We start from the raw sequence: 22,272 nt of genomic DNA, 5'->3' as shown, positions 1-22,272 counted from the left end.
AGTCATGCTGTAATTTGAGACGAGTGTGTGTGTGTGTGTGTGTGTGTGTGTGTGTGTGTGTGTGTGTGTGTGTGTGTGTGTGTGTCTCTATACTCTGAGGTGCTTGAGCTGATTTCCACCAGATATAGTGTGCGTGAAGTTTGAATCCAGCAGTGGTGGGCACAGTTCTGCTAATCCACTAACTGCTAATTATCGAAGCTGATGTTTTCATTAGCGGATTAGCTTTCCAGATAACTTTGAAAACCATCAGCGGACCACTGAGCTTCCGATAAATTTAGTTCCGATAACTTTTAGACCGCTAACAATATTTTTGTGTGCATTGTGAATAAAGCTTAACAGTTAAAAACATTTGTAAAGTCTGGCTACCAGAGAGAAAGGAAGAGGGAGGAAAGAAAAAAAAAGATACTTTCTCTTCACACCATACAGACCTGCCGGTCATTTCACTGGAGTCTTGCACAGGCAGACAGTTTTCGCTTATGGTTATAATTTTAAACAAACTAATTCCTGACAAGTTATTTACCTTTATAAAAATAAACTTTTCAATTAACGGTTTAACAGTGATCAAAGATAACTTTTTGGTTAGCTGTGCCCACCACTGGACCCCAGCTTTGTCCTTTATTTATTTTGTCAAAGTTCAAGGTCATTGGGGCCATAGTCAAAATTATGATTTGCACTCTGTCCAACATACATGACACATCATAACTGGGTTGTGGAATTGTCCCGGCAACATCAAATTGATCAAAGTCAGTCAAAATTTATGTTTTTCACTCAGATTTGCACCAAACCTGGCATACGTGTAGTTGGGTTCTGGAATTGCCCAAGTGAGGACAAATTTGTCATAGGTCATTCATTAGGGTCAAAGGTCAAAATTAAAAAATTTCATGCCAATTTGGCTCAAACGTGGCACAGATTTGGAGGTGGGTTCCAAAATTGCCCAGCAAGGTCAAATTTTCAAGAGCTCAATCATTGGGCTCATAGTCACACCTGCCTGTCTGTTGGCCTACTCCTCCCATGTCCTTTTGGTGTGTTGTACCAAACTTGGTACATTAATGAAGTTTGGCCCTGAAATTTCCATTGACAAAAACGCTCATTTTCGCAAAGGTCAAGTAATTTAATTTTCAACCTGATTTGGATCAAATGTGGCACATACATCAGTGGACTCCGGAATTTCCCTGGTAAGGACAGCCAGAGGTCAGTTGTTTTGGGTGAAGAGTTTGGTCACTGGGGTCAAACATCAGATTGCTGTAGCTGTTACTGTCTTCTGTCTACGGTCTACTGTCTTCATGTCCACAGGTATCACCTTGTTTATACAAATTTAGAAATTTCTTCCTCTCACATTGCTGAGATGAATTTGTTTCTGTTTGTGTGTGTGTGCTTTCATATTTAAGTTGTTTTAAAGGAGTTTACAGTTGGGTATGGTATTAGGACAGTGACCTGGCTATATAATGTTTATAATGCACATTTCCATGTGTAGGTCCAGACTGGAAGACAGTTCGGAGAATGTGAAGAAGGAGCTTGCCAGAATCATTGGTCAGCTGAGCTGTATCATGTCAGAACTCTCCCAGCTCACTGTCACCCACACAGTCCACACTGCTCTTCCTAAGATCCTTTGCCTTCGCCTTACCCTTGTAGCTGAGCATGCTGGGAAAGCAGAGGCGTCTCTCAGGGCATCTGTTGTCAAACCCTTCCTGCCACTGCTCAGACAGCAGGGTGCAAGTTGTGTTAAACGAGGTATTTTTAAAAATATATACACTGCTCCAAAAAAATAAGAGTAACACTTTGAAAATGCATCAGATCTCAACGTGGAAAAATATCATGCTGGATATCTTTCCTGATTTGGACAGGGTAATATGTTAGAAATGAAAGGATGCCACATCATTTGATGGAAATGAAAATTGTCAACCTGCAGAGGGCTGAATTCAAAGACACCCTGAAAATCAAAGTGAAAAATGATGTGCAGGCTTATCCATTTTGACAAGATTTCATTGCAGCAACTCACAATGGTGCTCAGTAGTTTGTTTGGCCCCCACGTGCTTGTGTGCATACTTGACAACGTCCTAATGAGACGACAGATAGTGTCCTGGGGGATCTCCTCTCATATCTGGACCAGGGCATCACTTAGCTCCTGGGCACTCAGAGGTGCATCCTGGCAGTGTTGGATGGACTAAAACGTAATGTCCCACAGGTGTTCTATTGGATTTAGGTCAGGCGAACATGGGGGCTAGTCAGTGGTATCAATTCCTTCATCCTCTTGGATCTGCCTGCAAACTCTCACCACATGAGGCCGGCCATTGTCATGCAACAGGAGTGACTCAAACCCACTGCACCAGTGTAGTGTTGGACAATGGGCCCAAGGATTTCATCCTCATGCCTACTCAGGGTGCCGTTGTCTAACCTATAGAGGTCTGTGGGTCCTTCGGGGATATGCCTCCCCAGACCATCACTGACCCACCACCAAACCAGTCATGCTGAGTGATGTTGCAACATAACGTTCTCCACAGCATCTCCAAACACTTTCACGTCTGTCACATGTGCTCAGGTTGAACCTGGTCTCATCTGTGAAAAGCACAGGGCCCCAGTGTGGCGGACCTGCCAATTCTGGTGTTCTATGGCAAATGCCATTCGAGTTTCACGGTGCTAGCCAGTGAGCACAGGACCCATTACAGGACGCCAGGCCTTCAGACCACCCTTGTGAAGTCTGTTTCTGATTGTCTGGTCAGAGACATTCGCACTAGTGACTTGCTGGAGGTCATTTTTGTATAGCTCTGGCGTTACTCATCCTGTTCCTCTATGCACAAAGGAGCAGATGCTGTCCCGCTGATAGGTTAAGGAATGTCTATGGCCCTGCCCGGCTCTCCTAGAGTAACTGCTTGTCTTCTGGAATCTTCTTATGTTCTTGAGACTCTGCTGGGAGACAAAAAGTGTTCCTTTAATTTTTTGAGCAGTATATTTCTGTCAAGTATCTAATCCAGATTTGGAATAAAAGTAATAATGATGTGCATAGATTTATTTATATGTCTTTATAAAAATTTTCTCTGCTTTAGCTTTTCTGGAAGCTCTGCCTCACCTGTGCCAACATGTAAATCTGACTGATGGAGATTGCGAGTTGCAGGCAGTTCTCTGTGCTCTGATCGGTCTGATGGAGGACTCAGATCCTGATGTCAGAATTTGCTTCAGCCAATCAGTGCGTTTTCTGCTGCCAGAGCCCAGCAGAAGTTTTGAGCAGGGCACTCTCAATGAGGTGAGCAGTTTCCGCAGAAACACACCAAGTTCGCTTTGCAACAACAATACAAGATTAATTTCATAAAGAATAGTATTTTTAAAATCTACATTGTTCTGGATAAGTTGTTTGTGTAGATTATGGAGTAAAATGCTAATATTAAAAGTATTCACTTTTGTCTGAGGGGATAAAATTGATCACATTTTTACTTATTTTTTTATTTCAAGCGTTATGTAGCACAGTCGAGATAACCTATTTAAATAGTTATTTGTGTGAACGATGATGAGCTCAACATTGAATTTGTTTCTTGTTGATGTTCCAGCTGCTGGTTGCACGTCTTAAGGAGGCATTTAACAATGCTAAACTCAGGAGGGATGACAACCTGCGCAATAGTCTCATCCTCACAACAGGAGAGATTGGCAGGTATTATACCGAAATTATATATTACACCAGTACATACCGTATTTTCCGGAGTATACGTAAGTTGTGTTTTTTTGTTGTTGTTTTTTACTAGTTTGAGAGGTCCTGCGACTTACAGTCTTGTGCGACTTATATACGGAAAAAAAATCACGATTCACGGCCAACACTCCATTAAACTGCCTTTTCATTTTAAAAAAACAAGAGAGGTGGAAACCTCTTAACAGGGCTCTTTACTTATGTCACACGTTTAAGCGTTCTTTAAACAAGGTTTTGCTATTTTGAGCTTTTCTATTTATGATTTAAAAAGAGTAAACACAGTTGTTTGACAGTAAATGGCTTCACACAACGGCTAACAGTGAGTGGGGGGAAAAAAAGTTTTGCGTTATTATTCATATTCCCTGAAAGCTGGCCGAAAAAAAATCATAAATTTTGTCAGGGTATGTAAACTTTTGAGCACAACTGTATGATCGTCTGTTCAGTGGCTTAAAGACACAGTTTACGCGTGCAACAAAAATATTAATTAGCTCTTGGCTTCCGATGGCTAAAGCAGCGTTTGTGTTTTAAATAAATAAGTGATACTGTGGTTTTTCAGGTGTTTCATTGCATGGTATGTTCATCTCACATGTGATTGTCCGTTCAGTGGCTGAAAGAAGCAGTTTGTTTTGTGCTTTTACAGTGACACTAATTATCTCGTTAGCTGTGCTCCTTAACACTGGGTGTGCCTTATAAATGAATAATGCAGCAATTAATCCATTTTGCTTCTTCTTGCTTAAAGTAATAAATCTGACTTATACTCCGGTGCGACTTATATATAAGTTTAGCTTTTTTTTCTCTCTTAAAGAAGCATTTTTGGACCAATGCGACTTATACTCCGGTGTGACTTATAGTCTGGAAAATATGGTAATGTTGTAGCTGTTGGTGTTCTACAGAAATATTACCACTGTTTTGAGCAGTGCTATGAAAAAAAAGTGTTTTGGTTTTATTCACCTGTACACATCATTTCATCCCTTTCTCCTCTTCCGCCAGAGCATCACAGGGTAGCTTGGTATCATTCTCTCTGCTGCGGCTCCTCCACTGTTTGCTGTCCAAGTCGTCCCCGGTGTCTGTAGCTGCCTACACTCAAATCAGAGCCCTCGCCTCCGCCAAAGGCCTTAAACTGCAGACTCTCTTCAGTCAGTACAAGAACCCTATTTGCCAGGTATAAAGTCATAAACGCTACTTAAAAAAAACAAAAAAAAAAACACTGGTCACAGGCTACAATGACTACGTTTACATGCAGCCAATAACCCTTTCATAACCGGAATATTAGCAATAACCTGGTTGCGCACGGCCATGTAAACACCCGCAAAAACCCGAATATGCTCATATTCTGGTTTTTAAAAACCTGAATATGACCCCTGGGTTACTCCTTTTCTAACCCGAATATCAGGTCATATAAACGCGCATCGGAATACCCCCATAGAAAGGAACATTATTTTGTGTTCTGCACATGTCCTATCCGCAAGGAATCTTGGTCTTTTAAGTACGGCAACTACTTGTATGTGGCGCGCGCAACCCACCGGACACCACAGAAGCAGAGGTAAACAAGTATGGCGAAATCCAGACACGGCAGCACAGCACCACACTTTTGGAGTATCGTGACATGAATATGTCTTTTATTGATGGTAGAAAGTACTGAGATAGCGACATTTACAAGAAGGTGGCCGAAAAGTTAAGCGAAGCAGGATTTGCATCATGACGTTTTCCGTGCATCTGGATGTTGTCCATGGGTCGCTGTTTAGATGGGGATATTCCAAATGATACCAGTGACCATGTATACAGGAGTAACTCTGTGTGCTTAAGCATGTAAACGGGTTATTCCTAATGATTCAGAAACCGAAATATTCACCTTAACCTGAATATTGTAAACGTAGTCACAAATACTATTTTTGGTTTCTCCCAAAACCACAGTGGATCCAGTATGGATCTGCATGGTTGTTTGGCACAAGTTTTACGCCAGATACCATTTTTGTTGAGGACTACAGATGTACATGGACAATTTAAAAAAAAAAATCATGATAGGGCTGCTTTTACATTCTCATGATGTACAGCTACCCACGAGTTTGACTGTAAGCACCTGTTTTTCTTGTGATCAACTGTTTGTGTGTGTTTTAAGACATGTTTAGGGTCTTTTTGTTATTATTATTTATGGTTCGTTAAGTCCTGCATATACGATATGTATATATTTGTGTGGCACATTTTCACTTTAATAGAAACTATACATTAAATCAGATTCAGGACATGCTCACTTTTTTATAAGCTTTGTCATTTTAAGACATAGTTGGCAATCAAGCCTCACAGTACTCCACTTTCCTTTGACAACTGCATCGTGTCAGAAAAACTAAAATTTTCCACAAATTGATAAAAAGGAAATACACTTGTGCAGATGGGACACCTACAATCATGCTATAAGTTACCTCATAACTAAATTATGTATTATAGTTATTAATGCATTTCATGGTTGCTTACAACATATATGGCTGGTGATAATACTAAATGTAGAAGGTATTTACCGTACATCACATCCTCCATTAACAAACTGACGAGTACTTACTGTATGTCTAAGACTGAGGTGAGGTTGATACAGTGCATCCAGAAAGTATTCACAGTGCTTCACTTTTTATACTACAGTCTTATTCCAAAATGGATGAAATTCTCTTTTTTTTTTTTCCCTCAAAATTCTATACACAATACCCCATAATGACATTATGACATTAATTATTTTTGCCGGTTGATTAAAAATACTAAGAAATTACACGTACATAAGTATTCACACTTTGCCATGAAGCGCAGAATTGAGCTCAGGTGCGTCCTGTTTCCATTGATCACCCTGGAGATGTTTCTACAGCTTAATTGGAGTCCACTTGAGGTAAATTCACTTGATTGGACATGACTTGGAAAGGCAATCAATCAATTGCCTATTTATATAGCGCCAAATCACAACAGCAGTTGCTCCAAGGTGCTTTATATTGCAAGGCAAAAGCCATACAATAATTACAGAAAAACCCCAACGGTCAAAACAACCCCCTATGAGCAAGCACTTGGCGACAGTGGGAAGGAAAAACTCCCTTTTAACAGGAAGAAACCTCCAGCAGAACCAGGCTCAGGGAGGGGCAGTCTTCTGCTGGGACTGGTTGGGGCTGAGGGGAGAGAATCAGGAAAAAGACATGCTGTGGAAGACAGCAGAGATTAATCACTAATGATTAAATGCAGAGTGGTGCATACAGAGCAAAAAGAGAAAGAAACACTCAGTGCATCATGGGAACCCCCCAGCAGTCTAAGTCTATAGCAGCATAACTAAGGGATGGTTCAGGGTCACCTGATCCAGCCCTAACTATAAGCTTTAGCAAAAAGGAAAGTTTTAAGCCTAATCTTAAAAGTAGAGAGAGTGTCTGTCTCCCTGATCCGAATTGGGAGCTGGTTCCAGAGGAGAGGAGCCTGAAAGCTGAAGGCTCTGCCTCCCATTCTACTCTTAAAAACCCTAGGAACTACAAGTAAGCCTGCAGTCTGAGAGCGAAGCGCTCTATTGAGGTGATATGGTACTAAGCGGTCCCTAAGATAAGATGGGACCTGATTATTCAAAACCTTATAAGTAAGAAGAAGAATTTTAAATTCTATTCTAGAATTAACAGGAAGCCAATGAAGAGAGGCCAATATGGGTGAAATATGCTTTCTCCTTCTAGTCCCCATCAGTACTCTAGCGGCAGCATTTTGAATTAACTGAAGGCTTTTCAGGGAACTTTTAGGACAACCTGATAATAATGAATTACAATAGTCCAGCCTAGAGGAAATAAATGCATGAATTAGTTTTTCAGCATCACTCTGAGACAAGACCTTTCTAATTTTAGAGATATTGCGCAAATGTAAAAAAGCAGTCCTACATATTTGCTTAATATGCGCATTGAAGGACATATCCTGATCAAAAATGACTCCAAGATTTCTCACAGTATTACTAGAGGTCAGGGTAATGCCATCCAGAGTAAGGATCTGGTTAGACACCAAGTTTCTAAGATTTGTGGGGCCAAGTACAATAACTTCAGTTTTATCTGAATTTAAAAGCAGGAAATTAGAAGTCATCCATGTCTTTATGTCTGTAAGACATTCCTGCAGTTTAACTAATTGGTGTGTGTCCTCTGGCTTCATGGATAGATAAAGCTGGGTAGCATCTGCATAACAATGAAAATTTAAGCAATGCTTTCTAATAATACTGCCTAAGGGAAGCATGTATAAAGTGAATAAAATTGGTCCTAGCACAGAACCTTGTGGAACTCCATAATTAACCTTAGTCTGTGAAGAAGACTCCCCATTTACATGAACAAATTGTAATCTATTAGATAAATATGATTCAAACCATCACAGCGCAGTGCCTTTAATACCTATGGCATGCTCTAATCTCTGTAATAAAATTTTATGGTCAACAATATCAAAAGCAGCACTGAGGTCTAACAGGACAAGCACAGATGAGTCCACTGTCTGAGGCCATAAGAAGATCATTTGTAACCTTCACTAATGCTGTTTCTGTACTATGATGAATTCTGAAACCTGACTGAAACTCTTCAAATAGACCATTCCTCTGCAGATGATCAGTTAGCTGTTTTACAACTACCCTTTCAAGAATTTTTGAGAGAAAAGGAAGGTTGGAGATTGGCCTATAATTAGCTAAGATAGCTGGGTCAAGTGATGACTTTTTAAGTAATGGTTTAATTACTGCCACCTTAAAAGCCTGTGATACATAGCCAACTAATAAAGATAGATTGAGCATATTTAAGATCGAAGCATTAATTAATGGTAGGGCTTCCTTGAGCGGCCTGGTAGGAACGGGGTCTAATAGACATGTTGATGGTTTGGAGGAAGTGACTAATGAAAATAACTCAGACAGAACAATCAGAGAGAAAGAGTCTAACCAAATACCAGCATTACTGAAAGCAGCCAAAGATAACGATATGTCTTTGGGATGGTTATGAGAAATTTTTTCTCTAATAGTTAAAATTTTATTAGCAAAGAAAGTCATGAAGTCATTACTAGTTAAAGTTAAAGGAATACTCGGCTCAATAGAGCTCTGACTCTTTGTCAGCCTGGCTACAGTGCTGAAAAGAAACCTGGGGTTGTTCTTATTTTCTTCAATTAGTGATGCGTAGTAAGATGTCCTAGCTTTACGGAGGGCTTTTTTATAGAGCAACAGACTCTTTTTCCAGGCTAAATGAAGATCTTCTAAATTAGTGAGACGCCATTTCCTCTCCAACTTACGGGTTATCTGCTTTAAGCTGCGAGTTTGTGAGTTATACCACGGAGTCAGGCACTTCTGATTTAAGGCTCTCTTTTTCAGAGGAGCACACCTGTCTGCATATAAGGTCCCTACAGTTGACAGTGCATGTCAGAGCACAACCCAAGCATGAAGTCAAAGGAATTGTCTGTAGACCTCCGAGACAGGATTGTCTCGAGGGACAAATCTGGGGAAGGTTACAGAAACATTTCTGCTGCTGTGAAGGTCCCAGTGAGCACAGTGACCTCCATCATCTGTAAATGGAAAAGGTTCAGATCCACCAGGACTCTTCCTAGAGCTGGCCGTCCGTCGAAACTGAGTGATCAGGTGAGAAGGGCATTAGTCAAAGAGGTGACCAAGAAGCTGATGGTCACTCTGTCAGAGCTCCAGCATTCCTCTGTGGAGAAAGGAGAACCTTCCAGAAGGACAACCATCTCTGAAGCAATACACCAGTCAGGCCTGTATGGTAGTGGCCAGACGGAAGCCACTTCTTAGTAAAAGGCACATGGCAGCACACCTGGAGTTTGCCACAAGGCACCTGAAGGACTCTCAGACCATGAGAAACCAAATTCTCTGGTCTGATGAGACAAAGATTGAACTATTTGGCGTGACACGCATCCTCGGCAGCATCATGCTGTGGGGATGATTATGAGCAGCAGGAACCGGGAGACTAGTCAGGATTGAGAGAAAGATTAATGCAGCAATGTACAGAGACATCCTGGATGAAAACCTGCTCTTGAGCGCTCTTGACGTCAAACTGGGGTGCCGGTACATCTTTCAGCAGGACAATGACCGTAAGCACCCCGCCAAGATATCAAAGAGTGGCTTCAGGACAACTCTGTGAATGTCCTTGAGTGGCCCAGCCACTGTCTAGACCTGAATCCGATTGAACATTTCTAGAGAGATCTGAAAATGGCTGTGCACCGACGCTCCCCATCCAACCAGATGGAGCTTGAGAGGTGCTGCAAAGAAGAACGGGCAAAACTGCCCAAAGATAGGTGCACCAAGCTTGTGGCTTCATATTCAAGAAGACTTGAGGCTGTAATTGCTGCCAAATGCACATCAACAAAGTATTGAACAAAGAGTGTGAATACTTATGTACACATAATTTCTTAGTTTTTTTATTTTTAATAAATTTGCAAGCATAAAAAAAAAAAAGTTTTTGTCATGATGTCATTATGGGGTGTTGTGAATAGAATTTTGAGGGCAAAATAAATTGAATTCATTATGGAGTAATGCTATAACACAAAATGTTTTGATATGCCTGGCGTTATAAAGACATGAGCCTTTGATGAGCGTTGCAAATATAATTACATCGTGTATTTTGTTAATATTCTACAACATTGATCGATTTGTGTTGTTTGAATTCATGAATTAATTAATCTCTGTTCTAATGGGCTGTCCCTTCAGTTTCTGGTAGAGTCTCTGCACTCTCGGCATGTATCCGCACTCCGGAGCATGCCTGATCACAGCAATGAATCAGCCAATCAGAGAGAGTTGGCCCTGGACATCCTGGCTCAGATTGCCCATGCTTTTGACTTCCCAGACCTGCACCGTTTTCTCACTGTCAGTGCGCACACACATAATTATTGTTACCATTTAAACTTCACATAGACCACATATGTTCTCCATGGTTCACAGTTGCCATTTTATGAATACTTGTACATGTAGCGGACCCTCCAGGTGCTTTTGCCCTACTTGGCAGCCAAGGCGAGCCCTACCGGCTCCGCCCTGATACGCACATTGGCAACTGAGCTGAAGGCGAACAGGAGAGAGATCTTGATCAACAACTTCAAGTACATCTTCAGCCATCTGGTCTGCTCCTGCACAAAGGAGGAGCTGGAAAAGGCCTTCCACTACCTACAGGTGTTACAGTACTTTTTTGTGCATTCATGCTACTGCAGATTAGAAATGTTTTATCTTGTAATGTAAAAATATGATAAACCATTGGAGAAGTAAATTGTAGTTGCAATGTTTTCCCAGAGTGAGACGGAGATTGAGTTGGGCTCTCTGCTGAGACAAGACTTCCAGGGTCTCCATAATGAGCTGCTGCTCCGCTTGGGGGAACACTACCAGCAGGTCAGCACATACACAAAGTTCATCCTACGAATTTTATGTTATTGTGGTTATTAATGGAAAAATGTCAGTGAAGATTTGTCATCAGATAGGTTTCAGTTCTTTATTCAGTAATGTGGTCTGAAAAGAGTTTTTGTTCAATCTTATTTAGGTATTCAATGGCCTAGCCATCTTGGCTTCATTTGCTTCCAGTGATGATCCATATCAAGGCCCACGAGACATCACAACGCCAGATCGCATGGTATATGTCATTGTTTACTTATACAGTTTTGTCTCAAGAGCTGATTACACAAAGTTTGAAAAATTTTATATTTTGCATTTTTTTCCACACGATATGCTCTATAATTATGCTCGATACTGTGAATGTATTTGAGCAGCATTTAAATCCATTAAGTCATAATATTGTTCTATTAATTTCTTGGTTACTCATTCCTGAACATTCCAAGTGTATATGCATACAGTAGATACTGCAGAAAATGTTTCATGATTACCATATGTTCCGGACTATAGGGCACTTTAAAAACAAAAAAACAAAAAACAAAAAAAACTTGAGGCTGAAATAAATATTGAAACAAATGTGTTTCTGGGGATCATTCAAAAACTTTACATTTGGACTTTTAGTGATGCTAAATCAAAACCTCTGAACATTTTAAAGCCTTTGCAACACTTGTCTTTTTGAAACAGTGTTCTGGAATCAAAAGGAAGACATCGCACACTGTGCTAAATGGGGCCTCATTTCGCCGCTAACCATTTCAAAACAAATGTCTCTGCATTCAAGGCTGAAGCTAGCGCAGGATCTGTATGTGCACGAGCACGATATTGCTTGTTGGATATAGATTTTTAAATATCAAAATCAGCTTGTCTCTTATATATGTCACATTGTTGATCTATAAATATCAAAGATTTTATGGCGTCTTATTTCTTTTGGCTCCTGTTTCTGCTTAGGGTTTACACGGTGAATCTGGTGTAGATCTACATATTGATATGGTACAACTTTTGTGCTGGGTTCTCCATTTACATGGAGAATGTGGCACAGGAGGAATTGAACCCGGAATGTTCTGTTTCGGAAGGAACTATTATCCGATCATACAAAATATACCCTTGAAAACATCTCTTTGGACTGTGGTAACATGTGACGTGGTAATTTGAAAGCATTCGTTTTTTACAGTCAGTTTTGTTTATTTATTTTAAATAAATATTAAAACAATGTAGTCTCATTAAACAACAGTAAATCAACAGAACCTGACAAATTCTCTTTCCTCCTTTGTGTGATAGGCAGACTACTTGCAGCCAAAGCTGCTGGGAATTCTGGCTTTCTTCAATATGCAGCTGCTCAGCTCCAGTGCTGGAGAAAAGGACCGCAAGAAGCTGGTGAGCCAATCAGTACATAGAGAACTTGTGAAATGACTATTTGATCATATGTCCTGGCCTGTCAGAATTTTCTATCATTTATATCAGGGGTGGGCAACTTGTTCCAGAAAGGGCCAAGAAGGTGCAGGTTTTCTTTGCAGCCACTGACTCTACCAGATGATTTCACTGATTAACTGATTCCATCTGCTCAAAGTGATGTTCATCAGTGAAATCACTTGGTGGACTCAGTGGCTGCAAAGAAAACCTGCACCCTCTTGGCCCTTTCTGGAACAAGTTGCCCACCCCTAATTTAGATGATTCTGCTATTACGGGTGTGGTGATTCAGCAGAACACAGTACTGCTGTGATCTCTCTTTGCGCACACTGTCTCTGATTGATGTGCATTGCATTATTTATATAACTGCAAAGCTAATGACAGGATTGTTGGTATGTGACTGAATGTATAAGTAGTTTGCACAATCTATAAGGTAGGTCTCCACCTGATTGCTGTGCAGGTATTAATGAGTGTGGTGGCTCTCATGCGACTGATGGGCTCCAAACACATCAGCTCAGTCAGAGTGAAGATGATGACAACACTCCGCACCGGTCTCCGATATAGAGAGGACTTCCCTCTGCTCTGCTGCCAGTTAGTGCAAACACACACAGTTTAAAGTAACAACATATTGGGAGGATGTTGGAAATGGCTAATTTCTTATTGGGCAGAAAAACTGTCTAAAGAAGTTACCTGCTGTTTTCCCCAATCACTGACTTGACCTTAACCACGCCAGCCACAAATTCAGAGGCATCCTTCATACTTAAAGGTGTAGCCCCATAAAATTTTTCTCAAAGTTGTGAAAATTTGCTTTGTTTTAACGCCATTAAAATAAAGCACCTGTATTTCTGTGGTACACTGCAAAATTACTTTATTTGTAGTTAAGTATTTCCTTTGGAGGCATGCATTCAGGGGAAACCAAGAACCTGGACTTTTTGACTTAGAACTATAAAATAATCCATCTAATAAAGCATTAGTCTTCCCAGTGACTCGTTTTGGCAAGCCACATAAAAACATAACTGTAACAAAGGTTAGTATTGACAACTCACACAGCAGACATTGTGTGAGTGTTGTCTTACCTGTCAAATAGTCAGCAAAACCTTCATGTGAAATTTGATCAGATTTTAACCAAAGTGTTTCCTAATGGGATCTCTGGTGGCCATGTTTATTAGCTGTGTCTGTCACCGTCTTTCTATTTTCAGTTTACCTTTCATTTATTTATTTATTTGTTTATTTATTGTGGGTGGGAGGGGGGCACTTTCATTCACAGTTCAAGATCTACCATGTTTCGTAAGCTTCAGGATGCTAACCTTACCATATAATATAGCGTAGTAGTGCCCTTTGACCCTCAAGTGACATGTTTAGCCTTCATTTGTTCATCACAACCGCCAGATAGGCTTTTCTACCCATGATTGCATAAGCATATAATGAAGCCCATAAAATTAACTGTCACTTTTCTGTCTTTCTCATACCTGATCTTCTGTCGTATCCTGTGTGGACAGGACATGGGACTGTTTTGTGAGGAGCGTGGAGCCCGCCCATTTGGGCCCTCTACTGAGCCATGTGGTAGTTGCACTCCTACCCCTGGTACCTCTGCAGCCCAAAGAAACTGCTGCCATTATTCGTTTTCTTATATTGGACAACAGGTAACACACAAATTTAAAATCTGCCAAATAGCATCTGTACAAAAAAATTACTTGTGGAAAAAGTCCAGAGAATATGTTTGCTTAAAACAAAACAATAAATTTTGAGACTAAAATCTGCTTATTGTCCATTTTATGTCACATTTTCAAAAGCACTTCTTGGGTTACTACAAATGTGGATACTTCCTTCTACAGTTTGTAAAATTTCATTCAGTATTCAGCTGATGCCAGTGATATAATGCTTTCTGTCTCCCACAGGCAAGAGATTAATGACTACCTCCATGAGATTTACTTTCTTCCAGACCACCCTGAGCTGAAGGACATCCACACTGTTCTGCAAAACTACAAGGTCTGTGTGGATGGATACAATGCTGAGGATGATCTTTTTAAAAATTGAAATGAAGTATACACAGGGATTAAAGTTCTCCGTCGCTATGGTGGATTTCCATCAATTTGGCTGCAAAGACTGGACGCAAGATATAAGATTTACCCCTTTCGCTGTTTCGCAGTTGTGAATCTCGCACCATCTCGCGGTCCGTAACTCACACGAGAGGTCAGTTTCAACAGATTTCTGGTTCAGGGCACAATGTAAACAAACCTCGTCAAGTATGGACAACAAGACAACATCGGGGCATGGCAGAAGTCCATCATAGGTGCTACACCTCCTCTAGATAACCCTCTCAACTTGTAAGAACATGTCGTCATCATTATGGCCCGTAAACTCACTGGATCAACGCCATCCACATCCTCGCTATTATGCACACTGCGATCAGAACGTTCAAAAGTCGATTTTTAGAATAACTTCTGTTTTTGTTGTTGTTTTTTTTTTGCTTGTTTGTTTGTTTTCTCGTTGCAGCGAGTCCCTGTGTCTGTTTCCTGTGTTCACTCTGCTAAAGGGAGGAGGAGGAGGGGGGTGGTGGGTCAGCCTGCTGTGTATTTGTGTCACAGCGCTGTAATGACTCAGAGTGCAGAGTTTTACAAACATGTTTTTAAACTTTTCTTTTCTTTCGAAGTCTGCTCTGACTGTCTCTGTGAGTGTCCTTGCTGTGGTTAAACTAAAAACATAGCTGCAGAACCCATGACTCATTAACAACAAACAAACGCATTTTCTTCCAAACTATGCCTAAAATCTCTTCCTGGGGATGGCATGAGATAAAATATGCTCATAAAACCTTCTTACCTCTAAATCAGGTTGCGCTTTCCACATACGAGTAAATACACAAATTCTTGATTGTTCCTGCTCAGAGACTGCATACCAGGGGCGAATCCAAACTGAAAGAGGGTGTTGTGAGGGGATTGTTCCCTCCGCAACACCCCTTGATTAAAAGTCCACTTTTGAAGACATTTTTCAAACAACTACTATTTATAATAATAATTAATAACTGTATCTAGTTACATAACTAGAGTGGGGTGTAAAGCAATAGTGCAGCTGTTTGCTGTGATGATAAGTTAAAATATATGGCAAACATTTTTTTTTTCTTTTCAACCCAGCTCACAGCCAGCAGCAGTGATCTGGCTGCAGCTCTGCAGCTTTCCATGAGGGCCGTTCAGCACGAGAACGTTGACGTCAGAATCCATGCTTTGACCAGTCTCAGGGACATGATGCACAGCAACCAGGTACACTGAAAGGACTCTGGTTTAACCTGCCTATTGCTCAAGTTGAAGCACACTTTTCTCATGGTACTTGGTAACATGTCACCAAGTTAAATTAAATATATTTTGAAATGTAGATATTATGTTATTATTATATTTATTAACAAGGATCAAATAAAAAATATTCTGCAGATTGTAAATCACAAGGAACATGTACATTTTATCACCTCCTCACAGGTTTTGATTGTAAAGGAACTGTTTCGGTCCCTATTGGCATGTGTTTTTATGGTGGTGTTTTTAAATGGAGTCACATGTTAATATTTGTGCTATTTGGATGGCTTCCCTGCTTTATTTCACTTTTCACATCAAATCAACTATTTTTCAGTCTGGAAAATTTGAAAGTTTCTTAATATACTTAAATGTCTATGTTGAAATTCAAACTGTACCCATCCATATGGGACTTTGAAATTGTAGAAATTACAAGCCAATGTTTGGGCTACTTGGGCAGCTTCTTTTGTATTTCCAGACTGTATTTCACAAATAAACTCCACCCATTGGCCAGTCATTGTGTGTGTGTGTGTGTGTGTGTGTGTGTGTGTGTGTGTGTGTGTGTGTGTGTGTGTGTGTGTGTGTGTGTGTGTGTGTGTGTGTGTGTGTGTGTGTGTGTGTGTGTGTGTGTGTGTGTGTGTGTGTGTGTGTGTGATTGTAGGAGTGGCTGCTACGGCAGGTTTGTGCGAGTGAAGCGGTAGAGCCTGTCATCTCTAACCTGGTGGCGGTGCTGCTGAAGGGCTGTCAAGACTCCTCCCCTGTGGCCAGGCTCCTCTGTGGGGAGTGTTTGGGGGAACTGGGTGCTGTGGACCCGGGACGTCTGGACCTGTCACACACACACACTCACGGAAACCACAGCACCTTTGTGGTACGCAAGGCAGACGTTTCATAGCAGTTTTCATCTTTCCGTTAAGGCAGATGCTTCATTTATTTTTATGGCAGGGAACAACTTGTGAGGCTTTCCTTCTCTCAATATTTATTTATTTTTTATGGAATTTAAAAGTGATATTATTTTATCTTAACTCATTGGCCAGATATGGAAGTAATAAAGGCTCAATCAAAAGTGAGGAAATGAAGCAGTTGGAAGTCCTAAACTACACACTGTAATATGTATACTTAAGTTCAGTAATTAAGAAATGGGATTGTTACAATTTTGAAGAAGAATCTGCAAAAGAGGAAAAAAAACTTGATGAGTTTCCGCAACTGTTGATACCAAAATTGTAAAATTATTCATGTGACTTTTGATCTTATACATATTTGAAAGCAAGAAGTGTTTTTGTGTTCACCCTGTATCATGTTAGATTAGACAGAAATTTATTGATCCCTTGGGAAAACTCTATCAGGGAAATTGAGGTTCCAGCAGCATTGTATAGCAGCACACAGGGTAAGAAGTACACAGTATCAAAAGTAAAAGTAAAAAAAAAAAAGTTAGCATATATATATATATATATATATATATATATATATATATATATATATATACACACACACACACACAAATGTACTGTAAATACCAGACATACTGATCAATACTGGTTTACTAGGTACTACTGTTCCTCTCCTTCCCGTCCTCTGTCTTCCTGATACTCCTACTCCCCCTGAGTGAGGAATTGTACATTAAGTTTACAGTTTGAGAGAGTGCCCTCTGTTACAGAGTGGGGTTGATGATGCTAACTTTGCCTATGATCTGCTGACTGAACTGACCAGAACGTTTCTGGCTTACGCTGATGACGTGAGAGCGCAGGACTCTGCTGCTTACGCAATCCAGGTAGAACAGTACAAATGCATCACTTTGAAAAACACAAGAAAAATTGTCTGTGTGTCAATGACTGTACATTTCTATTGACTGTAGGAGTTACTGTCTATTTTTGAATGCCGTGAGGGTCGCAGTGACTCTCTAGGGCACCGTCTGTGGAGGAGATTCCCTGAACAAATACAAGAAATCCTGGAACCTCACCTCAACAGCAGGTAGTTTTTTTTTTTTTTTTTTTTTATACATTCCCCTGATTTCATAATCGTCTTGTATGCCCTGTTTGTTTTGAATTGATTCTCATTCCTTCCCGTTTCTTCTTTCCTTTACTCTCATTTGATTTCTCTTGCCCTCATCCCCATCCCCCTCTGCAGGTATAAAAGCAGTCAGAAAGAGGTGAACTGGTCGAAACTGAAGAAACCAATCTATCTAAGCAACAGAGGCAGCAAGTTCTCTGACTGGTCAGCCACCTGGGCTGGATACCTCATCAGCAAGGTTCAACCATTCGACCGTAGCAGACATAAACGCACTCACATAGACTGACGGGTCACATAGCTGCTTACTCTTAGACCAGCAGTAGTTGCACTGACTGCTTAGCTTTATTGTGAAAATGTAATGTTAAAAGTATAGCTGAGATTAGGTAACGTTATTGTTCATACCTAAAAACGTTTTTTTTATTACCTCACTCATACTCTCTTTGGCCTCCTTCAGTCTCAGGAGACGATGGATGCTCACTAAAAAGAGTCACTGTTGGGTGCGGCATTTTCTTCTGTGGCTATTTAAGCCAATGTGGAAATGACAGTCTTTGAAGCAGGCTGGACAGACATAAGCTGTGGCTTGGGTCCACAGAGCTGGACTTGCACGTGCCTCTCTTCCTCTTCAGTGTGTCCATACATTCTTTTTTGGCCTGCTCTACTCCGCTCCAGGCGGCCATCTTCTAGGGTCAACGATCCACTGCGAGTCGCTCCCATGTCTGGACGTTGATGCCTGCACTTTCTAAGTCACGCTTACAGCTGTTCTTGTAGTGCAGGAAGAGGCGACCTCGGGACCTGGCTCCCTCAGCCAGCTCTCCATAGAGCAGGTCCTTGGGGATGCGGCCGTCGTCCATGTCCCAGCCGACATAGGCGACATTTGCTTAGGAGCGCAAAGACAGATAGAAGCCCTACTCGCTCCATCACTTCAGTATTGGGGATCTTGTCCTGCTATCAAATACAGAGGATGCGTCTGAGGCAGCGGAGGTGCAAACTGTTGAGTCTCTTCTCCTGGGCGGCATCTGTTGTTCACTTTTCACAGGAGTAGAGCAAGGTGCTGAGAACACAAGTTCTGTACACGTGCATCTTGGTGTTCTCCGTCAAGTTCTTGTTGGACTAAACCCTCTTGTGGAGCATGAAAATCACCCCTGCAGCCTTGGCGATCTTCGCATTGATTGGAGGCTCAAGGTTGGACAAGATCGTCAACCCCAAATATTGGAAGTAGCTGACAGAATTAAGATTGTAGTTGTCGATGTGGATGGTTGTGGGGGAGTCAGTGCCCTGTGCTATCACTTGAGGCTGATGGTGAGGCCAAATTCGCAGCATGCCTGTGCACAGCAATCCACCAGGCGTTGATGGGCTTCTTCTGTGTCGGTTGCCAGAGCAGCGTTGTCAGTGAAGAGGGCCTCTCTGAAGGTGACGTGCCGGACCTTGGTCTTAGCTCTGACTCTAGTGAGGTTGAAGAGCCTTCTGTCAGAACGTGTGTGTAGAGAAGAAGAAGAAGTAGAGAAGAAGAAGTTCTTTGAGTTTATGTACAGTGCTACGTTAGTTGCCCTATTGATACTCATATTTCCTTTTTATCTGTTTTTTTTTTTCTCAAACTGGATGTCTCGTGCATAACATGGCTTTTGATCTAATCTGTGCATGATTACTGTACCCATGATGAATCACACAGACTACAGCAATAACACTTCACCACCACTGTTTGGATGAAATTTGATGAATCTGAATGATCTGAAAGGCTGCACAATGCTTCACTTTTCAAGTATGCTTATAAGAAAGCATTGTAACAGGGATGTTATTACAGTGCTGTCCTGTTTCTATTCAGGTGAGACACGGGCTGGCTAGCAAGGTGTTCACTTGCTGTAGTTTCATCATCAAACATGACTATAAAGTCACAATTTACTTGCTGCCTCATATTTTGCTATACATGCTGCTGGGCTGCACAGCTGGAGAACAACAGGAGGTAAGGACTAGGACAAAGCCTGATGACGAGGAAGTTAAGCTATTTCCATGCAATAACCTGCTTCATTCCAGGTAACGGAGGAGATGCTGGCTGTGTTGACAGAGGGTGACAGACAGAGAGGGAGGTGTGTCCAGGAGACGGCCTCCAGCCTGTCACAGCTAAGCACTCAGACAGTGTTTAGCATGTTGTCTCATCTCACACAGTGGAGCCGCCACATCCTCTACTCCAAATCCAAACAAAATGGTAATGTTTTCCCAGCATGCTGGCCCTCTGGTTTTCACAGCAGAGTTACGTCTCTCACCAAGGACAGCAATGGTTTTTAAATTGTTATTATTAAATTAATGGAACCAAACAACATAGCTTTGCTTCTTAAAGCGAAGTTATAATGTAATTTTAGCTTTATTTTGAAGTAAGCATCTTTCATGTGTCTGTGTCCTCGAGAGGATCTCTGACACTGGAGCCAGCAAACATTAGACCTGTTGATACAGTAAGTTGTCACCCTGGACGGATGCTGATCAGTATTCAGACAGTCATACACATATATAGACAATTTGGAATCTGCAGTTCATCTAATCTGCATGTTTGGACTGTGGGAGGAAACTCATCCACAGAACATTTAATTTCCACACGTGAAGTTTCCCAGTTTCCAGTGTGGCTTTGAACCAAGCATGTTTTTGCTGTCAGGTGATCACATGACCTACTAATGCACTTCTGTCCTGATATCGAAAGTGTGTGGTTGTAAAGTTTGGGAAAGGGATGGTTTGGAGGTTAGAGATGCAGGATTGTGACCAGAAGATCCCTGGTTTGATGATTCCCCATCAGACAGGAAAATCACATTTTATGACCATACACAGAAATGTACATCAATGTGGAAGCTGCAGTCTAATTCACATTTATTACATAAATAAAATGAAAATGTTATTAACCATTAGTTGGTTGAAGTTTTCTTATCCTCTCTGCAATATTGAGCTTTTATTATAAAATTTAGAAATATGCTTCATTGCATAAAATGAAATGTTTGCATTTTGTTTTAAAAAAAAAGGTGTCTTTTTACAGAGAGTGGGGACTATCAGCGTGTGGTGGCTTTCCTGAAGGGTATTCCACAAGACGTTCTGGCAAAGGCCTCTCTGCGCTCCAAAGCATACACTCGTGCACTCATGCACTTTGAAGCTTACATCCTAGAGAATAAAGAGAACATCCAGGACCATCTCACTTTCCTACAAGTTAGTTCTCCCAGTTCCTTTAAGCATTAATGCTATGAGCATTTGTTTTTGGCCATTTTATGAAATTATGTCCCTAGGCTCTTTACTCTGTACAGATATTTGAGTAATGCATCTGTGTATGTATGTATTTCAATTTTCAATTTATTTACATTTATATAGCACCAAATCACAACAAAGTTGCCTCATAGAACTTTAGATAAGTAAGGTCTAACCTTACCAACCCCCAGAGCAAGCACAGGCAACAGTGGTGAGGAAAATTTCCCTCTGAGGAAGAAACCTCATGCAGATCAGACTCAAAGGGGTGACCCTCTGCTTGGGTTGCAGTTCACAATACAATATCCAGGAAATGTTGCCGGTGCACTGGACGTCAGGTTTTCCAAAGCAGACACCACACTCATCTCTGGATGGAGTCACACCTCAAACAGAGAGAAGAAAAACAGAATCAGGCGTCAGAAAGACAACAAATACAGTATAATTTGTCAACATTAAGTAAACAAGAAAAACAAAAGAAATACTGAGGTGATCGCCGGCCACTAGCCCTATAAAGCTGAGGCCGCAGCTCGGTCTGTTTTCTAATAAAATGAATTGAAAGAGTAAAAAGCATAGTAACATTCTATGCCAGTATGCTAGCCATACGAAAGGAAAAATAAGTGCGTCTTAAGTCTGGACTTGAAAGTTTCTACAGAATCTGACTGTTTTATTGACGCAGGGAGGTCATTCCACAGAACAGGTGCACAATAAGAGAAAGCTCTGTGACCCGCAGACTTTTTATTCACCCTAGGGACACAAAGTAGTAGGGTTTAATTAGGTCAGCTAGGTAAGGAGGTGCCAGTCTATGAATAATTTTATGGGTTAGTAGCAGAACTTTAAAAGTTGATATCTGATGTATGAAAGAAACAATAGAACTAGAATGCCTAAAAACACTTTTTACTTTCCAAAAGTGGGAAAAAAAAGAATGACGCCAGTGGAGTCGGTGATACTCTTGATTCACAGGAAGAAGGGCATAGGTTGAAGCCCACCCGTGCTCTGTTCTTTTCTCTGTTGTGTTTGCCTGTTCTCCATGTGTTTACCGCTAGGTGCTTGAATTTGCCATCAATACATTCACATTAGGTTGTTGTCCTTAGAGATTATGACATCAAGATTGGTATCTGGTGTAAAATGTGCCAGATCACACTGGACATCCATCCTGGGTATACTGTCGACTTTCAGTCGTTATTTCTCTGATCATCATTTACATGCAGATACATTGTGTGTGTGGTTTTAAATTTTAGTGCATAGTCAAGGTCACCTTCATTTGGCCATAAATTGGTCTCACAATTGGTTTTATTTTGAAGCCTGTTTGTTAACTTGGAGCTCCTGTTTTTTTTTTTTTTTTTCTG

General features: G+C 41.0%; 1 protein-coding gene across 1 annotated transcript in view; it reads left to right on the top strand.

Moving 5' to 3' along the window:
• Window positions 1-22,272, top strand: part of LOC117531970 (serine/threonine-protein kinase ATR-like) — a 101,502-nt gene that overhangs the window by 11,004 nt on the left and 68,226 nt on the right. Inside the window, 20 exon segments of the mRNA XM_034195161.1 lie at window positions 1,475-1,731; window positions 3,045-3,241; window positions 3,543-3,643; window positions 4,667-4,838; window positions 10,353-10,508; window positions 10,614-10,808; window positions 10,926-11,021; window positions 11,170-11,259; window positions 12,294-12,389; window positions 12,883-13,013; window positions 13,922-14,065; window positions 14,321-14,411; window positions 15,554-15,679; window positions 16,365-16,571; window positions 17,358-17,471; window positions 17,556-17,671; window positions 17,828-17,948; window positions 19,533-19,670; window positions 19,742-19,913; window positions 20,727-20,893. Of these exon segments, the coding sequence (XP_034051052.1) occupies window positions 1,475-1,731; window positions 3,045-3,241; window positions 3,543-3,643; window positions 4,667-4,838; window positions 10,353-10,508; window positions 10,614-10,808; window positions 10,926-11,021; window positions 11,170-11,259; window positions 12,294-12,389; window positions 12,883-13,013; window positions 13,922-14,065; window positions 14,321-14,411; window positions 15,554-15,679; window positions 16,365-16,571; window positions 17,358-17,471; window positions 17,556-17,671; window positions 17,828-17,948; window positions 19,533-19,670; window positions 19,742-19,913; window positions 20,727-20,893 (2,887 nt within the window).

The sequence above is a fragment of the Thalassophryne amazonica genome, chromosome 19, assembly GCF_902500255.1.
Source record: "Thalassophryne amazonica chromosome 19, fThaAma1.1, whole genome shotgun sequence".
NCBI classification, from domain to species: domain Eukaryota; kingdom Metazoa; phylum Chordata; class Actinopteri; order Batrachoidiformes; family Batrachoididae; genus Thalassophryne; species Thalassophryne amazonica.
This window is presented reverse-complemented; position numbering and strand designations above follow the sequence as displayed.